General features: G+C 43.0%; 1 protein-coding gene across 2 annotated transcripts in view; it reads left to right on the top strand.

Moving 5' to 3' along the window:
* The window catches only part of RPRD1B (regulation of nuclear pre-mRNA domain containing 1B), a 53,387-nt gene that overhangs the window by 22,835 nt on the left and 15,057 nt on the right, over positions 1-15,495 (top strand). The window contains exons 4-6 of one of the 2 annotated variants that reach the window (XM_039227192.1): positions 108-217; positions 2,009-2,135; positions 8,359-8,534. In XM_039227192.1, the coding sequence (XP_039083123.1) occupies positions 108-217; positions 2,009-2,135; positions 8,359-8,534 (413 nt within the window). The remainder of the gene's footprint in view (positions 1-107; positions 218-2,008; positions 2,136-8,358; positions 8,535-15,495) is intronic. The other variant, XM_039227193.1, reaches the window with a different exon arrangement.

Genomic DNA, 15,495 nt, shown 5'->3' on the forward strand with positions numbered 1-15,495 from the left:
TCCCTTTTGCCCTTTTTTTGCATGTGGCCCATTGTGCATAGCATTTGACTCTTACCTACACAGGCTGTCGTGACCCAAGTTTGTGCCCTTTTTCTTTCGTCTGGCAGCAGAGGAAAAGAAATCCCTGAAGCGAACTTTTCAGCAGATACAAGAGGAGGAGGATGACGACTATCCTGGAAGCTACTCTCCCCAAGATCCTTCTGCAGGACCCCTCTTGGTAGGTCTGGACTCCCAGAGAGCAGGGCTGTGCAGTCTTGTGGCATGACCTCTTGTTGAAGATTATAGCCACAAGGTGGCGCTAGGGACCATTGGTACAAAATCACCAGAGGGCAGATCTCAGGGCACTGGGTGCAAGATGCCCCCGGGGAAACTTGCTGGATAGCAGGCTTGCCTTTGTCCTTGACTGCGGTGAGCCTGGACGGAGTCATGTCTTCTGGAGTCTTTGGCCTTGGCTTTTTTCTTTACTCCTAGGAATTGAAGATATTCTTAAAAAGTAGATTTTTGTGAAAGGGTAGATAATGCTACAGAGACATTTGAATGTCCTCTGCCGTGGCTTTTCTCCAACAGCATGGTTATTTTTTATATAAGTAAACAGCTCATTCGTTTCTAGGACAGTCTGTACAAGAATAGCAAATTTGCTATTATATTTGCAGTATAACTGATTTAAATATTAAAACAGGGAATTGAATTTTTAATTATATATCTGCTGTTTAGCCCTTTATATAAATTAGTTCATGAACTCTGTGTGGTTGGTTAATTTTTGCTGTTTATTTATTTACTTATTTCACTTACTGTCAAAGAAAGTGAGGCTCAAAGAGACAGATTAAATAACTTGCCCAGTGTCTTACTTTGAATCTGGGTCTGACTGACCTCAGAGACCATGCTCTTTACTGAGTTCCGTGGCCTCTCATTTTGCCTAAAACAGATTTACTTTATTACATATGTGTGTGCCTAAGACCCACATAAGTAGGAAGCATGTCTGATTTGTATTCTGTTAAAATGTTGAATTAGATGGTGGGTTAAGTGAAAACAGTGTTATATATCTTTCCATTTAAAAACTTCCAGGGGGACAGCCTGAATTATCAAGTTGTAGGATAACTTGACTACCATCTGCATTATCAGTTTCTCCTGGGTCATTGTGGGCTGGCTAACCTGTCGGCATTATTGTTGTCTGATTATTTAAAAACCTTTTTTTTGTATACACAAAATATGCATTCCCTGTTTACTCTTTTTTTAGTCTTTTTCTCCCTTGTTTGTAATTAGTGAGTTTGACACATTTAATTTTGGGAGTGGCTGCCAAAATCCAAACTGTCATCTTTGTGACATTTATTTTGTAAAGCAAACCCAAGAAAGAATTGAAGTAGACGGTGTCATTTCATTTAATCAGTCAGCACACAGTTCAACATCTGGTGTATATACCTTTATTCTGTGCTGAAGACCAGACCGTTCTGTATTAGAAATTGTGAATTACTGGAAAGTAGGCAGTAACGGGACACCTGGGTAGCTCGGTTAAGCATCTGACTCTTGGTTTTGGCTCAGGTCACAATCTCACAACTCTTTGTGGGTTTGAACCGTGAGCACAGAGTCTGCTTCGGATTCTCTGTCTCCTTCTCTCTCTGCCCCTCCCACCTCACGTTCTCTCTCTGTCTCAAAAATAAGCAAACATTGAAACTAAGCAGTATGAACCAGACTCCCGTCTTTTTAAGTTGCCGAACCCATGCTCTTTTAAAAAGTTGTGGGGAGTTTTTTTGTTTTTGTTTTTTGATTTTTCAGAGTTACATAGAATTTCGTCATGTTCTACCATTGACTTAGAAAAATTAACTTTGTACATTCTCTTAGAATCCATATCATTGACCTCAGTATAGGCTCTGGTACTTAGAACAATGTTTTTGTAAATGTCAGGAATGATTATTTTTAGAATCGGCCTCCACCTCATTGAATCCTAGCTAATTTTCTTTAAGTCTCATACATCTTAACGGACAGCGTTGTTTGTGTTTTCGTTGTACAGACTGAGGAGCTAATCAAAGCGTTGCAGGACCTGGAGAATGCTGCATCAGGGGATGCTACTGTCCGACAGAAAATTGCTTCTTTGCCCCAAGAAGTGCAAGATGTTTCTCTGTTGGAAAAAATAACGGGTGAGAAGGTGGAATTTGGGTGAAAGGTGAGGGAAGGGGGATATATCTCTAAGGCATCAAACCCTAGGACATGCTTGTGTTTGTAGATAGAGACTTCTAGGTGGTATTGAGTTTTGCAAAGAGCAAAGCTGTTGAAATCGTCCAAGCTTTAATAGTGAGGCTGGGAACGCTGCAGAAATGCAGGCGTGCCGTTACCTGTGACACTCCTAAGTTAGGTCTGTTGAAAACACAGGGCAGATTGTGTGTGTGTGTGTGTGTGTGTGTGTGTGTGTGTGTGATGTGGGGGCCAGGAGAGTGGTTTTAAACTCGTGATCCTCTTACTAAAAAAAGTTATGATTGAGTGCGGTGTGATTTGTACACTGCACACTGACACACCCCAAAGATGACAGTGCCTTTAATGCCAGAACACCAGGTATGTATTGTTAGTCATGTCATCTTGCTCTCCTGATGATCACCCCCCATTTAATACAGGAAGGGGCAAGTAACATTCCCTCTTCATACATGGAGAATGGAAAGGAAGGAGTGAAGCATGAACTAATATTTATAGAGCATACTCCGTGCCAGTCATTTTTGTTACTCTTCATGATAACCTTCCAAGGTCTATCCTCATATTGCATAGGAGGAAATTGAGGCTTTGAGGGGTTAGGTGTCTTCAAGGATGTCTATTGGTGCCATTGTCCCCATGACATTTGCTTACTTCATGTCTCTGTGTCCCATTTTGGTAATTCTTGCAATATGTCAAGCTTTTTCATTATATTTGTTATGATCTGTGATCAGTGATTAGGATTCATTCAAAGTTCAGGTGATAGCATTTTTTAGCAATAAAGTGTTTTTTGATTACGATGTATACTTTTTTAAGTATATATAATGGAGTTGCACACTTCGGAGAACAGTGTAGTGTAAATGTAACTTTTGCATGCATTGGGAAACCAAAAAATTCATTTGACTCACTTTATTGTGATATTTGCTTTATTGCAGCAGTCTGGAACTAAACCTGCAGTATCACCGAGGCACACCTGTATTTTAAAGGTGGTCAGGGAAAGCCTTTCTGATGAGATGACCTTTGATCAGAGGGCCCCCCAAGATTAGGAAGCAAGCCATGAGGCTGTCTGAGGGAGGGACATGCCCTCAGGCAGAGTACAGTCCAAACAGAGGCCTTGAGGCTAGGGGCGTGCTCAGTTGGAGGACACAGCATGGAAGCTGTAGAAACCCTACAAGCAGCATTTCAGCTCTTCCTACTTCCCCTTCTCCAGCAGCGGGACCTTACTGGATTTAACGCTCTATCAATCCTTCTGCCTTTTTTCAGCCTCCACTCCTCTATGCCCTCATTTTCTTTACTCAGCATGGGGTCTTTATAATCACTCCCTTACATGCATCCTCAATCCCTGTTTTTCTCCCATCTTTTTCCCTGTAATCTTCTGGCAAAACCCCAGCTTTCTTCTGGTTAAATTCAACTTTTATTGCTATTATAACGATCAACTCATTTATTCTTACTATCAGAATCAAAGTCTGTAAAAATTGGGAGCAACTTAACATAAAGCTAGCAATGTATGTGATTTTATTTGTCTGTTTTCACTGACCTGAAGGTCTCATGTCTCATAGCTTTTTAAAATTATATAAAAAGTTTATTTTGATTTTGTTAAATGTTCATTTATTTTGAGAGAGAGAGAGAAAGAGAGCAGGGGAGAATCCCAAGCAGGCTCCACGCTGTCAGCGCAGAGCTAGATGCAGGGCTCAATCCCGCAAAACGTGAGATCATGACCTGAACCGAAATCAAGAGTCGGATGCTTAACCGACTGAGCCACCCAGGCCCGCCATTTTGATTTTTAATTGCAGTAAAATACACCTAACAGAATTTACCATCTTAACCATTCTTTAAGTGTGCCCTTCAGAAGTGTTGATGAGAACATTCACATTGTTGCAAAGCGAATTTCCAGAACTCTTCATTTTGCAAACCTGAAACTTTATAACTATTTAATAACAGCTCATTTCCCCCTCCCCTCAGCGCCTGGTAACCACCATTCTTAAATCCAGCGTTTCCTTTGTTCCTTTCCTGGGCCTGAGCAGCTGGATGTGGCTGGGAAGAACAAGTGCACACATAGGCTGACTTGTCTTCCTGCTTCAGTGGGCGATGGTGCTGTTTTCTAAACCAGCCCCCTGCCTGTTTGTTAGCCCCGTTCCTTCTCACTGCTCAAGGTTGTAGCTCTGACACTTCTCCAGTTTCTCCCTCTACCGGATCATTCTTCACAGCATAAAACATGTATTTCTTTTCCCACATGGGAAAAACTTTTTTTCTTGACCTGCATGTTACCTCTAGTTACTCCTTCATTTCTCTGTTCTTTATAATAAAACGTCCTAAACAGATTGCCTGTACTCCTCTGTCCCCTCCTCCCATCCTCTGTGGAATACACTTCACTGAAATTGCTTTTATCAGTGTTGATGACTTCCCTGTTGCTAAATTCAGTGGCGAATTTTTACCCAATCTTTATTTGTGGTCATCGTCACTTGATCTCCGTAACCTTTGGCCCAGTTGGTCATTTCTTCTATTTGGTTCAGTAGACAGAATAATGATACCTCTGACCCCACCTAGATGCCCATGTCCTAACCGCTAGAACCTGTGAGTGTGTTCCTAAATGGCAGAAGGGACCTTATGGATGTGATGAGGTTAAGGATCTTGAAGTGGGGAGATAACCTGGGTTATTCAAGTAGGCCCCGTGTAATCACTGGCTCCTTCTAAGTAAGAGGGAGGCAGGAGGGCAAGAGTCAGAGAAGGAAATAGGAGTCTGAACAGTCTTTGTAGAGATGCATTTTGAAGATGGAAGAAGAGGCCCAAAATAATAAACATTAAGATAACCCATTGGTGTTATTTTAAGCCAGCGGGTCTGTGGTAAATCTGTCCCAGCAGGAGCAGGAAAGTGGGGCTCCGTACCTTGGCTTTCCTCGCCTCTCCTAGCAGTGGCTGGTCAGTATCCTTTGAGAGTTTCTTCGCCCATCTTTTACCTCTTAACGTTGAGTACTTAGCTCTCTTCTCTAGTTAGTTTTACTGTCTCTTCCTCTTAATCCAGTTTGATGACCTTTAGTAACCATTTTTAGGCTAATAATTCCCTAATTTACATGGCTACTGTTGATCTATCACTTGAACTTGAGACCTGTACATCCTGGTGTCTCCAAAGGCATTTCAGATTTTACATGTGTCAAACCAAACTTTTCGTCCTCACTCCAAAATTCATTCATGGTCTTGCCCATATCAGTAAGTGACCCCCTCATAATTCCTGTTGATCAGGACCCCAACCAGTGTCTGACATTGTCACCACTTCCACTGCTACCACCTGTGCGAGTCACCACCATCTTCATTGGGTTTATTGCAATAGTCTCCTGTTTGGTCTCTGTGCTTTCTCCTTGTTTCTCACGCAGCCATCACTCCGTGCTCAGCGTAACCAGGGTAACCAGAGCGATGATTTGAGTGGAAGTTGTATCACGTCTCTCTCTGCTCAGAGCAAAGACTCCTTGCTAGGCACTTTCCAGTTCTAGGGCCTTGTACTTGCTGTTTTCTGTGCTTGGAATGAGCTTTCCCACACAGTCCCGTGGCTGGTTCTCTCCCTTTTTCCAGGCCTTGGTTTACATACCACTGCAGTGAAGCCTACCCTGACCAGTACATTTACAATTACATTCCTCCCTCTGAATGTTCCGTGCTTTCTCCTCTGCCTTTCCTTCTCTCAAATTCTTACCCTCAGTTGATAAACATGTAAAGTGCAGCATATTTCTCTTCTTACTTGAGAATGTAAATTCTTTGGGGCAGAGAGATTTTGTCCTTTGTGTTCCCTGTTGCTCTGAGGGCCTAGAATGGTGTTGGGCACATTAAGAGGAGCCCACTTTGCCACAATTATTTGTTAAGCTAATTGGAAGGTTTGGGGCACGGCAGTCTGATCACAGTGGGTTTCGTGACACTCGTAGGAGAAAGGGTCACTGAAGGGTCCTGGTGGGTACCAGGAATATATGGTCAGCTGTCCTGAGGAGTTCTCTAAGGCAAGCAGGGAAGTGGAACAGGATAGCTAGAGAGCGACATGTGGCCAGAAGGGAGAGCAGCGTGTCTGTCTGCTCGCGGGAAAGAACCTGAGAGGTCGGGGGAGGCACGAGCGACAATCAGAAACAGAATCCTGGCGCAAGCGAGGGAGTAGAGTGGAGGCCTGCCAACCGAGGCACACGCCGCCGGCCTGCGGAGCCGGGAGGGTGGGGCGTGGGAGGGCGGCCGCTCGGTTCTCTGGAGTGAGCACCGATCTGCTCTGCTGGGACTACGTTTTTGCTGTAGCCCCTAAAATGATTACAGTTATTTTTCTGGATTGTAATTATCTATGTGAAGGAATTCTCTCCCTTGGTACAACTTGGAGGGTGAGAATTGATTTTTTTTAATCTTTTTTTTTTAATGTGTATTTATTTTTGAGAGAGAGACAGAGCACAAGCGGGGGAGGGTCAGAGAGAGAGGGAGAGAGACACACCATCCAAAGACAGGCTCCAGCTTCTGAGCTGTCAGCACAGAGGCCGACGCAGAGCTTGAACTTAGAAACTGCGAGATCATGACTTGAGCTGAAGTCAGAGGCTTAACTGGCTGAGCCACCCAGGCACCTCCCCCCCCTTTTTTTAATCTTAAAATTACTGTTTTCCTTGCATTTTTGCCATGGGCACTCAAAACATTTTAAAGAATTAACCATTCAGGGTCAAAGGAGATGCAGCCAGGCAGAGACAAAGGTAAAATCAACCTCACCACTCTGGCAGCTTGTTCTCAGACCTTACCACCCATCTTGAAGAATAAGTTTTATCATCTTCTTTAATTCTCTGTGACTGAGATTGTCCCTCTCCTTTGTGTTCTCTTTGGCTCATTCTTTCTTCTTCACTAAGAACATCCTTCTGTTTCCCTGCTCCTGAGGAGTGTAGAAGTACCTCATCTTTGGAATCAGACCTAATGTGCGGTCTCTCAACAGTTCACCTTCTGACATTCATATTAAGAAGGCATCCAAAAGTCAGTCAGACTGTGTGCCAAACAGAAACTCTGTTGGGGACCCTTGAGTCCCTGTTGCCTCCAAGAATGCTGAGGTCTCTCACTTCTGACTACCTGTGTTCACAAGGAGCAGCACCAGTGTCACTGTGACCCCTTCCAGTTTGTCCCACTGAGCCGCTGGCCTCCCTGGTGCTCGTGCTTCAAAGCACTGATCCACTCTTTTGACCCCTAAGGGCTTTTTTTAAATGATATGTACATACTAAAGTTGTAATTTCACCGTACGCAGGAGAAATTAGTTATACCTGTTGTTTTCTAATATAGATCACCTTTTGTTTCTTCCTTTCGTTTCCTAATGTTGAGCCTTGTTCACCTGGTCTTTCTCAAGAATACCCTTTCTTTGGCACTTCACAGTTTTTTCAAATGCTGAGTTGCAACCCATTAATTGGATGTGAAATCAGTCTGGTAAGCAATGACCAAAATTTAAAAAAAAAAAAAGAAGATGGAACATTTTGCACATAGTAAGGATAAGTATTGTTTCATGAAACTTTTCTTTTTTATGTGTTTGCATAAAGTGTGTTTCTTAGCGTGGGTTGCATTTAAAGATTTTGAAAGAATGTCTGTTCTTATCAGACCCTATGTTTTGCTGAAAGGAAGAGAAGAACTCCTACCCAGGTTTAAGGCTTATGTGGTATAAGGGGTAGAGACCTGTAGGTCTGTTTTAGAGATGTGGTTTTAAGTCCCAGCACCTCTGCCAAGCACATGAAAGCACTGTAACTTTCATTTGGTCTTAGGTTCCACACTCAAGAAATGAGTGCTTGCTTTTATATTTCAAAAGGAATGTGCAAAGAATACTTAACAAAATAATATGAATGAAAGCACTTGTGAAATTCTCAGAGGCAAGCAAAAGTTATTTCACGTGTGACCTTAAATAGGATACCTTTCTGTTTGCTTTATTTGTAGAGCTTTGGCAGGAATAGGTATTTAGAAATCCTTTGCAAGAGTACCCTCACTTCAGGACATTCATAAATGTCCTATCGTGTTAATAGGAGTGTGTGCCTTTGGATTTCTCTGTCAGCCAGTCCACTGTTTGTCTGTCTGCAGGTTCTGGCTTATTTTGGGACCCTGTACGTTGAGAGAGAGAAAATGTTAACCTCCCCTAGAAATGTTTGCAATCATGCCTGTGTGATTTCTATATTGTTTCTATTTTTTGGTCTCATTTGTACATAGACAAAGAGGCAGCTGAACGTCTCTCAAAAACAGTAGATGAAGCATGTCTGTTACTAGCAGAATATAACGGGCGTCTGGCGGCAGAACTGGAAGACCGGCGCCAGCTGGCTCGGATGTTGGTGGAGTACACCCAGAACCAGAAAGACGTTTTGTCAGAAAAGGAGAAAAAACTAGAAGTGAGTACGCTATAAGGGAGACCCAGATTTTCCAAGTTTCCCTTCGTATAGTCCACATTAGGAGATTTTTATTATGCTTTAATTAACACTTTTTTTTTTGTCTTTTAAAAATTTATGAGAAGATAATATCCATCAGATAATTGTAATTATTTGAACTGAGTTGAAATTGAAGTCACATTTTATGTGTCCAAGAAAGAATGAACGGGAATGCAGGAAACAAACAATAAAGTCTTAAAGCATTTAGGAACTTCAGATTGCTTTAGTTGGAATTCACATAAAAAAAATTATAGATTGAGGTGCAATAAGAATGGGTGGTTAATAAAACCCAAGCATGTTTATTTGGTAGTGTTTGGAATATGCTTTAAGTTTTCTTTCTTTTAGATCATATTGAGATTTATTTCTGACTTGTATCCACTGGTAAGGCCAGTAAGTAGTCTGCCTCTAAGCTCTGCCTGCAGTCAGTTCTACAGTTTCACAGGGATGTGTATGGAGTCCAGTTCTCAAACTATGGAGAAAGAACCCACTCCTACCCTGAGTTCACAGTAGCCTAAATGCCCTTGGGGAGCGGCTTTAGAACCGGTTCCTCGCCATGCGTTTGTTTGGCTTCTCAATCCAGTGCATGGTGGTTTCACACAAGCGCTTGTGTAACACAGCCAGCTGTATGGACACTTGGGAACCTTTGCCTGCCCCAAGCTGCTAGTGGTCTCAGGGGTGAGGACAATTTTGAGTTGGAGAAGCAGTCACATATTACAAGAAAAATACCGGAGTAGATAAGGGAGGGAGCCGGGAGTCGCCCTCCCTACCCCAGGACTCAAGAAACATGTTCTCTGGCACAGAGGGAGAGGAAATGGAGCTAGTGCTGGAGCTGGGATTGTTACTATGTTTGCCTTTCCACACAGTTGCTGACTTGAGGCGGGTGATGAGTGATGGGCACTTTTGACCGTACCCTTACTTGCAGGGATGGGTAGTTGGCGGGGGTGGGGGAAGGAGTGACTTCATGAGCCAGTCTAGAAGCGGAAGATGGGAAACGGCTGTGAAAATAGTATGGCTTAGGTTTAGAAATCGACACTGACCAGAAATCCTAAAGGGAGTTTCACAGGCAGTACCAGACGGTCATTTATCTGAAATGCTCATCTTTCACTGAGGAAGCATTTTCAGCACTGTGCCCCGGGACTAATAAGAGAGTGTAATTAATGATTCTGGTTGTAAGTCACCATGCCATCTGTTGAACTGCCCCTTGGCGACACATTAAGGGCTTTCTCTGATCTGTCAGACATTGATTATCATGAGCAGCTGTTGTTGGGTGGGACGTGGCACGCTACCATAGAGGACAGAGTCTTTGAGAAGGAGATTGGGTTGGTAGAGTGGATTAACTCTTTGTTTGTTTCCCTTCCTCACAGTTGCACTTTCTTCCCTATGTTTCTCAGGAGAATCATTCAGGTTTCTGTAGAGCCAGTGTTTTGTAACGTGCATGAAGGGTCATTAAGCAGAGAGATGAATCAGAGATTTGGGTCCGTTCCGTAGCTTTCTGGCCCAAAGTCTCTGCTCATCTGGGCATTAGGATTCCAGTGCTAAGAATCAGAACAGGATGGTCCACTGGAAAGTACAGATTTGGAACTAAAGGTTCTTTCTGTTCTCAAACCATGTCTCTTAGCCACTTGAGCAAAACCATTCACTGTAAAAATGAAGCTAAATTTGCTTATTTAAAAAGTCAAATGACTACCTGCAATGTAAGATGTTGAGAGATGGCTGTAGTTCTTTTCTTTATTCATGTTTATTAAAAATGCAAATAGTCTCTTCCCTGGAAACTATGATTTTTCTGTCACATTCCATAATAGACCGGTCTTACTCTACCATATCCTTGTAAAGTACATGCCGCTTGAAAGATCCATGACTAGCGTGGATTATTCCAAATCCTCAGTCTCCTGTTGATGAGGACAGTGCCTCAAGTATCCTTAGCTTTTTAACATTCCCTTTTTTAACACTGCCAGTTCTTGTTTTAAAATTGCCATATCAGAATATAAATGAAATCTGCTTTTATTTTTTTTTTAATCCTTTCATTGCCTTTAAAGTATAAACATGGAATTCTTAGAACTCTGGAAATGTAACGTTTTGCTTGAGAATCTGTTTTCTTCCCAAAGTTCTGATTTGTTAACACGTGAGTTTTCCTTTTTCCTTTTTTTTTTTTTTATTTTTTAAGTTCGTATCTTCCCTCACGTAACAAGCATACCTTTTGGTCATTCACTTAAGAATCTTATGTTAGATTTCTGGGTGACTCCTAAACTTTGGAATAGGGAGTATGAGGACTCAGAGCCAAGGATGATTCACACCCTGGGATGTAGGAGGGAACAGTCACAGCTCATGGAAAGAGATGGTGTGTCTGCCCTCAAGGAAGCCATTCTGGCATAAACAGCATAGGTGAACATAAAACCAAACCAGGAGATAATACATAATGTAGATTAAGGAGACAGTTGGCAACTCTGATTGTGGTTTAAGGTCAAATCCAAACTTCCTGGAAGGCAACAAGGCCTCTTTGTAAAAGGAAGTAGCCATTGAAGAAGAGAAATATGTTTATAAATAGGAAACAGCTAGACTGGAGCAGACACATGGGTGAAGAAAAGAGCCACGTGGGAAGGAGGTGTCGGAGTCCTCCAATGGGAACGCGGCTCTGTACTCTGTAAGGAGTTGCTTGCTTATTCATGAGCACAGTCAGCAAAGCCCCATGCCAGACAGATGTGCACACATGAGCAAGACATGCCCTCTTCCTTCAAGGAGCTGACACTCTTGTTGGGGGAGAAGCAACAGCAGACAGGGAGCTAGAGTGTGAGACATAAGTAAGGGGGACATTCCAGTTCACTGTGTCTGACTTGAAATAGACCAGGAAAGAACCAACATGTTAGTAATAACATTAAGTTGGTCAGAAGCTTATTTAAAATGAATTTTTAAACACATGGGCAGTTTCTGAAAATGGTAGTGCCTTCGGCACATCTTCCGAAGTCTGTTAGACTGCGCGCCCTCACTGCTCTCTCCGTGATGGCGACGTGATTGTTCCTCGGTAAATATTTCTTCTGTGCATGGAATCTCATCAGTCAATGTAATCTTTTTCTAGAAGTAAGAGGGTTTTTTAAAAGTTGTGTGAAAAGTGGTTTGACAAATATGATTTAATTTGGTGGGGGAGAAAAGTGACTTTTTAATAGAAACTCCTATGGGTTTTCTCATTTGTTGTGCTTTTTTTTTTTCCCCCATTAAGTAGAATCGTGATCCATTTTGAGATGATGTCTCTCTTTTTTTTTATCTATATGTTTTTTGTTTTATTTTGTTTTTTGCTTCTGTTTCTGGGGTGTCAGTGTTGGCACTGGCCTACCACCTTTCCCTTCAACTAACAGGCAGAGTTAGAAGGGGCTGCCCCAGATACATTTGCAATGCTTTTGTCACAAACATGAGAAAACCTAGAAACGGGGGAGGGCATGTGGAAGGGAGCGCCAATGGCAGCCTGGAGGTGAAGCTCAGAAATACGGAGGGCACAGAGGAAGGTTAATTCAAAGGTAAAGGCCGAAGGTCCCAGAAGAACCTCCAACCTTCCATTCTTAGAGCGAAGGGAAGGTGTGTGTCTGGTGCATGGAGGTGACCGTAGTCTCGGCTGGCTGTCAGCAGCTCAGGAGCTGCAGTCTGAATGGGTCGGATGGAGTTCTGGTCTCGTCAGTAGAGATCAAGCACGGCGTGGCTGTGCTCCATCTGAGCGACCGGGGCACATGGGCACGGCGGTGGAGGGAGGGGGTGCAGACCTACATGTACAAGCATTGGGGAAAAAAATTTAAAAAGGTGCACACGTGTGCAGTTTTACTGCCTTGATATATCAGTTATCTTCATTCACATCATGGTGTTTGCTGTCATTTCTGCAAAAAAAGTCATTGGAATTTTCATAGGAATTGTACTGAATCTCTAGATTGCTTTGGGAACTATTGCCATTTAACAATTGCAAGTCTTCCAGTCAGTGAACACAAGATTTCTTTCTATTTTCCTAGATCTTCTTTAATCTGCTGTGGAATTTTAAAAAGCATGCTAGCTAGAGTCCCACCTACTGATGCATTTGACATTACAAAGGCCCCGTTTAGGTGCCATAAGTATCAGGGGTCACAGGAGGGGGCAGTGGTGTGCTGCCTTTCGTAGGCATGTGTTCCCCCACCTTTACATTGCGTGCATGCAGACATGTGTGTGCTCAGCAGCACCGTTGAGGCCTGGATGTCTGGGTAAAGTCGTTAACAGTATTCTTGAGCTGGATGGAACCTTAGACATTGTGGAATCTGACTTCCAAATTGGTGAAGAAACTCAGGCCCAGAAAAGGGAGTTTGCCACAAACCAGGAATACAGTCGGAGGCAGACATCTGGCAACTTTCCATCAGGTTTGCATTTGCCTTCCTTTGTTGTTTTGTTTATTTTAAATTTGATTCCATCAGGTGGGCAGCCAGAAGACATCCTACACAGAAGAATAGCCAAGGTTGAATCATTTCAACAATCCCCAAGAACCTTGTTTTAGAAAAAGGCCATCTTACCTAGGGGGATTAAAATAGTTGCATGAAGTATTTGCAGAGTGGCCTCTGAGAAGACCTTTCTAAGGTTTGAGAGAGCAGACTCTGCCACTGAGGTTCTAAGTACCCTCCTGGCTCTGACAGTACATGCTTGATGTGGAGGAGGACGATTGGCTCATTGAAGTTGGGGGTGCTGCTGTGTCTCCCCAACTGGGCATCTCCCCCTTTGCTGTAATGAAGACTCAGGAGTAGAGCCTTCTACTTCAGATGGCACAGCTGGGAAGGGAAATGGCCCAGGATCTAACATTGCCTTGCGACTCTTCATATTTCTGTTTGCAGTTTGGTTATAACAACTTGAGAAATTCTTTGGCTGTAGCTGAGGAGGTACTAAACCAAACTGATGGCCGTCTGTTGTTTTTGGCAGCATCGTTCCCCTCCCTGCAGGGTGCAGATGGTTAGAAGCATTTATTTCAATAATGGAATAGGCGATAGGTGGAGATAGAGAGCTCCATTTTTGTCAACTTTGGAGTAAATTCTTCTTTTTCCCATGATGTTTAAATCCAATATCTCATTGTCCGTTTCAGTAAGGGCAGATGGGAACAGGCGATCTAATCCTCATTTTAGATGAGAAAACAAAGCTGAGAGTCTATGAATAGTTCAGGGTCACAGAGGAGGTCAGTGAGGACCAGAACCCTAATCTGACACCTGACTCGAGTGATCATGTACTCTTCCTTTGGGAACTTAGAGACCCTGCCTAGCCTGGCCCTGCCTGCCCACAGTCCTCTGCACTCACTGCCCTTCTTTAGCATAGAGTTCTTTCCTCCCTAGTCTAGCAGTGCTGTCAGCACCACAGGCTGGTCCAGCTGTCGTCGAAAGGTCCGTCTGCGTACACAGCTCAAGTGACCCCACGGAGAGTTTGCACTCCCATCCCTCCCCGGGCAGCAGCGCATGGCTTACCCACTGGCTTTTCACCCCTGCTTTGAAATGGGAGCCTCCCCCTACGGAGTTTCCCTCTGTTGATGGGGACTTTTCTTGAATTCTGTGCTTTGGTGAGTAATTTTCAGTTTACAGGCTATATCCTTGAGGTCCTTCCCTTCTTGAGAGTTGCTGCTGACCCTTATGCTCCGGTTAGATGTACAGCTCGAGCTTTGATCCGTAAGGGCACGTGTGTGTGTGTGTGCGCGCGCGTGCGCACGCAAGCGTGCTTTCCATGTCACGATGTGGAAATTTTGGTATCCGTTCATCTCTTTTCTTCCCGGTGGGGAAATGCCACATTATAATCATCATAATGTACTTCACATACTTGGTGACCTAAGGGCATGGTTCCCCAGCATTTGAGACTTCATATTAAAGAAGTGACATGATTTCAGGTTTTTGTTTTGGTTTTTTTTTAATGTTTTATTTATTTTTGAGAGAGAGAGACAGCATGAGCAGGGTAGGGTCAGAGAGAGGGAGTCACAGAATCCAAAGAGAGGCTCCAGGCTCTGAGCTAGCTGTCAGCACAGAGCCCGATGCAGGGCTCAAACCCACGAACTGTGAGATCATGTCCTGAGCCAAAGTCAGACACTTAACCGACTGAGCCACCCACGCGCCTCATAAGTGACATGATTTCAAAGCTCTCCTAGCTAGAGTTCTTTTAGCCATAGCATTGTTTCTATATTAATAACACAACTTCTGGTGATTCCTCCTGTTTTCCAAACCCGCCCCACTGAGCTTTAGTTGGTGTGTGTATCACTAATTTCTCAGACTTACAAAGTATATATGCATGTTAAGCCAAAACAGCATCTGGGCCCCTTGTCACTTCTTCCCTGCCAGAACATTCATTCTTATTCAAGGAATACTCAGTTCTTTCTTTACTTCTGTTTCTGATTAAATAAAAGAATGTATCGTAGGAAACTTAGAGAATAAGTATTTTAAAAGTATTATAATCTCACTGCCCAGAGGTAACTTTTAATGTTTATGTATTTATTTTGAGAGAGAGGGAATAGGAGCCGGGGTGGGGCAGAGAGTGAGAGAGGGAGAGAGAATATCCCAAGCACGCTCCCTGCTGTCAGCAAGGAGCGTGATATGGGGCTCGATCCCATGAACTGTGAGATCATGTCCTGAGCCAAAACCACAAGTTGGACATTTAACCGATTGAGCCACCCAGGAGCCTGTGAAATAACTTGGTTTCATTTTGGTATATTTCTTTTTTTTTTTTCTCCAATTTTAAAATTAAAATGATCATAATATGTAGACAGTTTTCTGTCATGCTTTTTTTTTTTTTAACTATATGTGGTAATCTTTCCTTATTAACACAAACCTTATACAAACATCTTAAATGGCTGCTTGAATACCTATGGCTAGATAATCAATGATTATTTTTATTGAGCATTTATGGTTTTTTGTGGGGGTTTTTTTTGTTTGTTTGTTTTTTAACCTTGGGCTGACTT

This window comes from Hyaena hyaena, unplaced genomic scaffold (genome assembly GCF_003009895.1).
Source record: "Hyaena hyaena isolate Hyena2069 unplaced genomic scaffold, ASM300989v1 scaffold_25, whole genome shotgun sequence".
Lineage (NCBI taxonomy): Eukaryota > Metazoa > Chordata > Mammalia > Carnivora > Hyaenidae > Hyaena > Hyaena hyaena.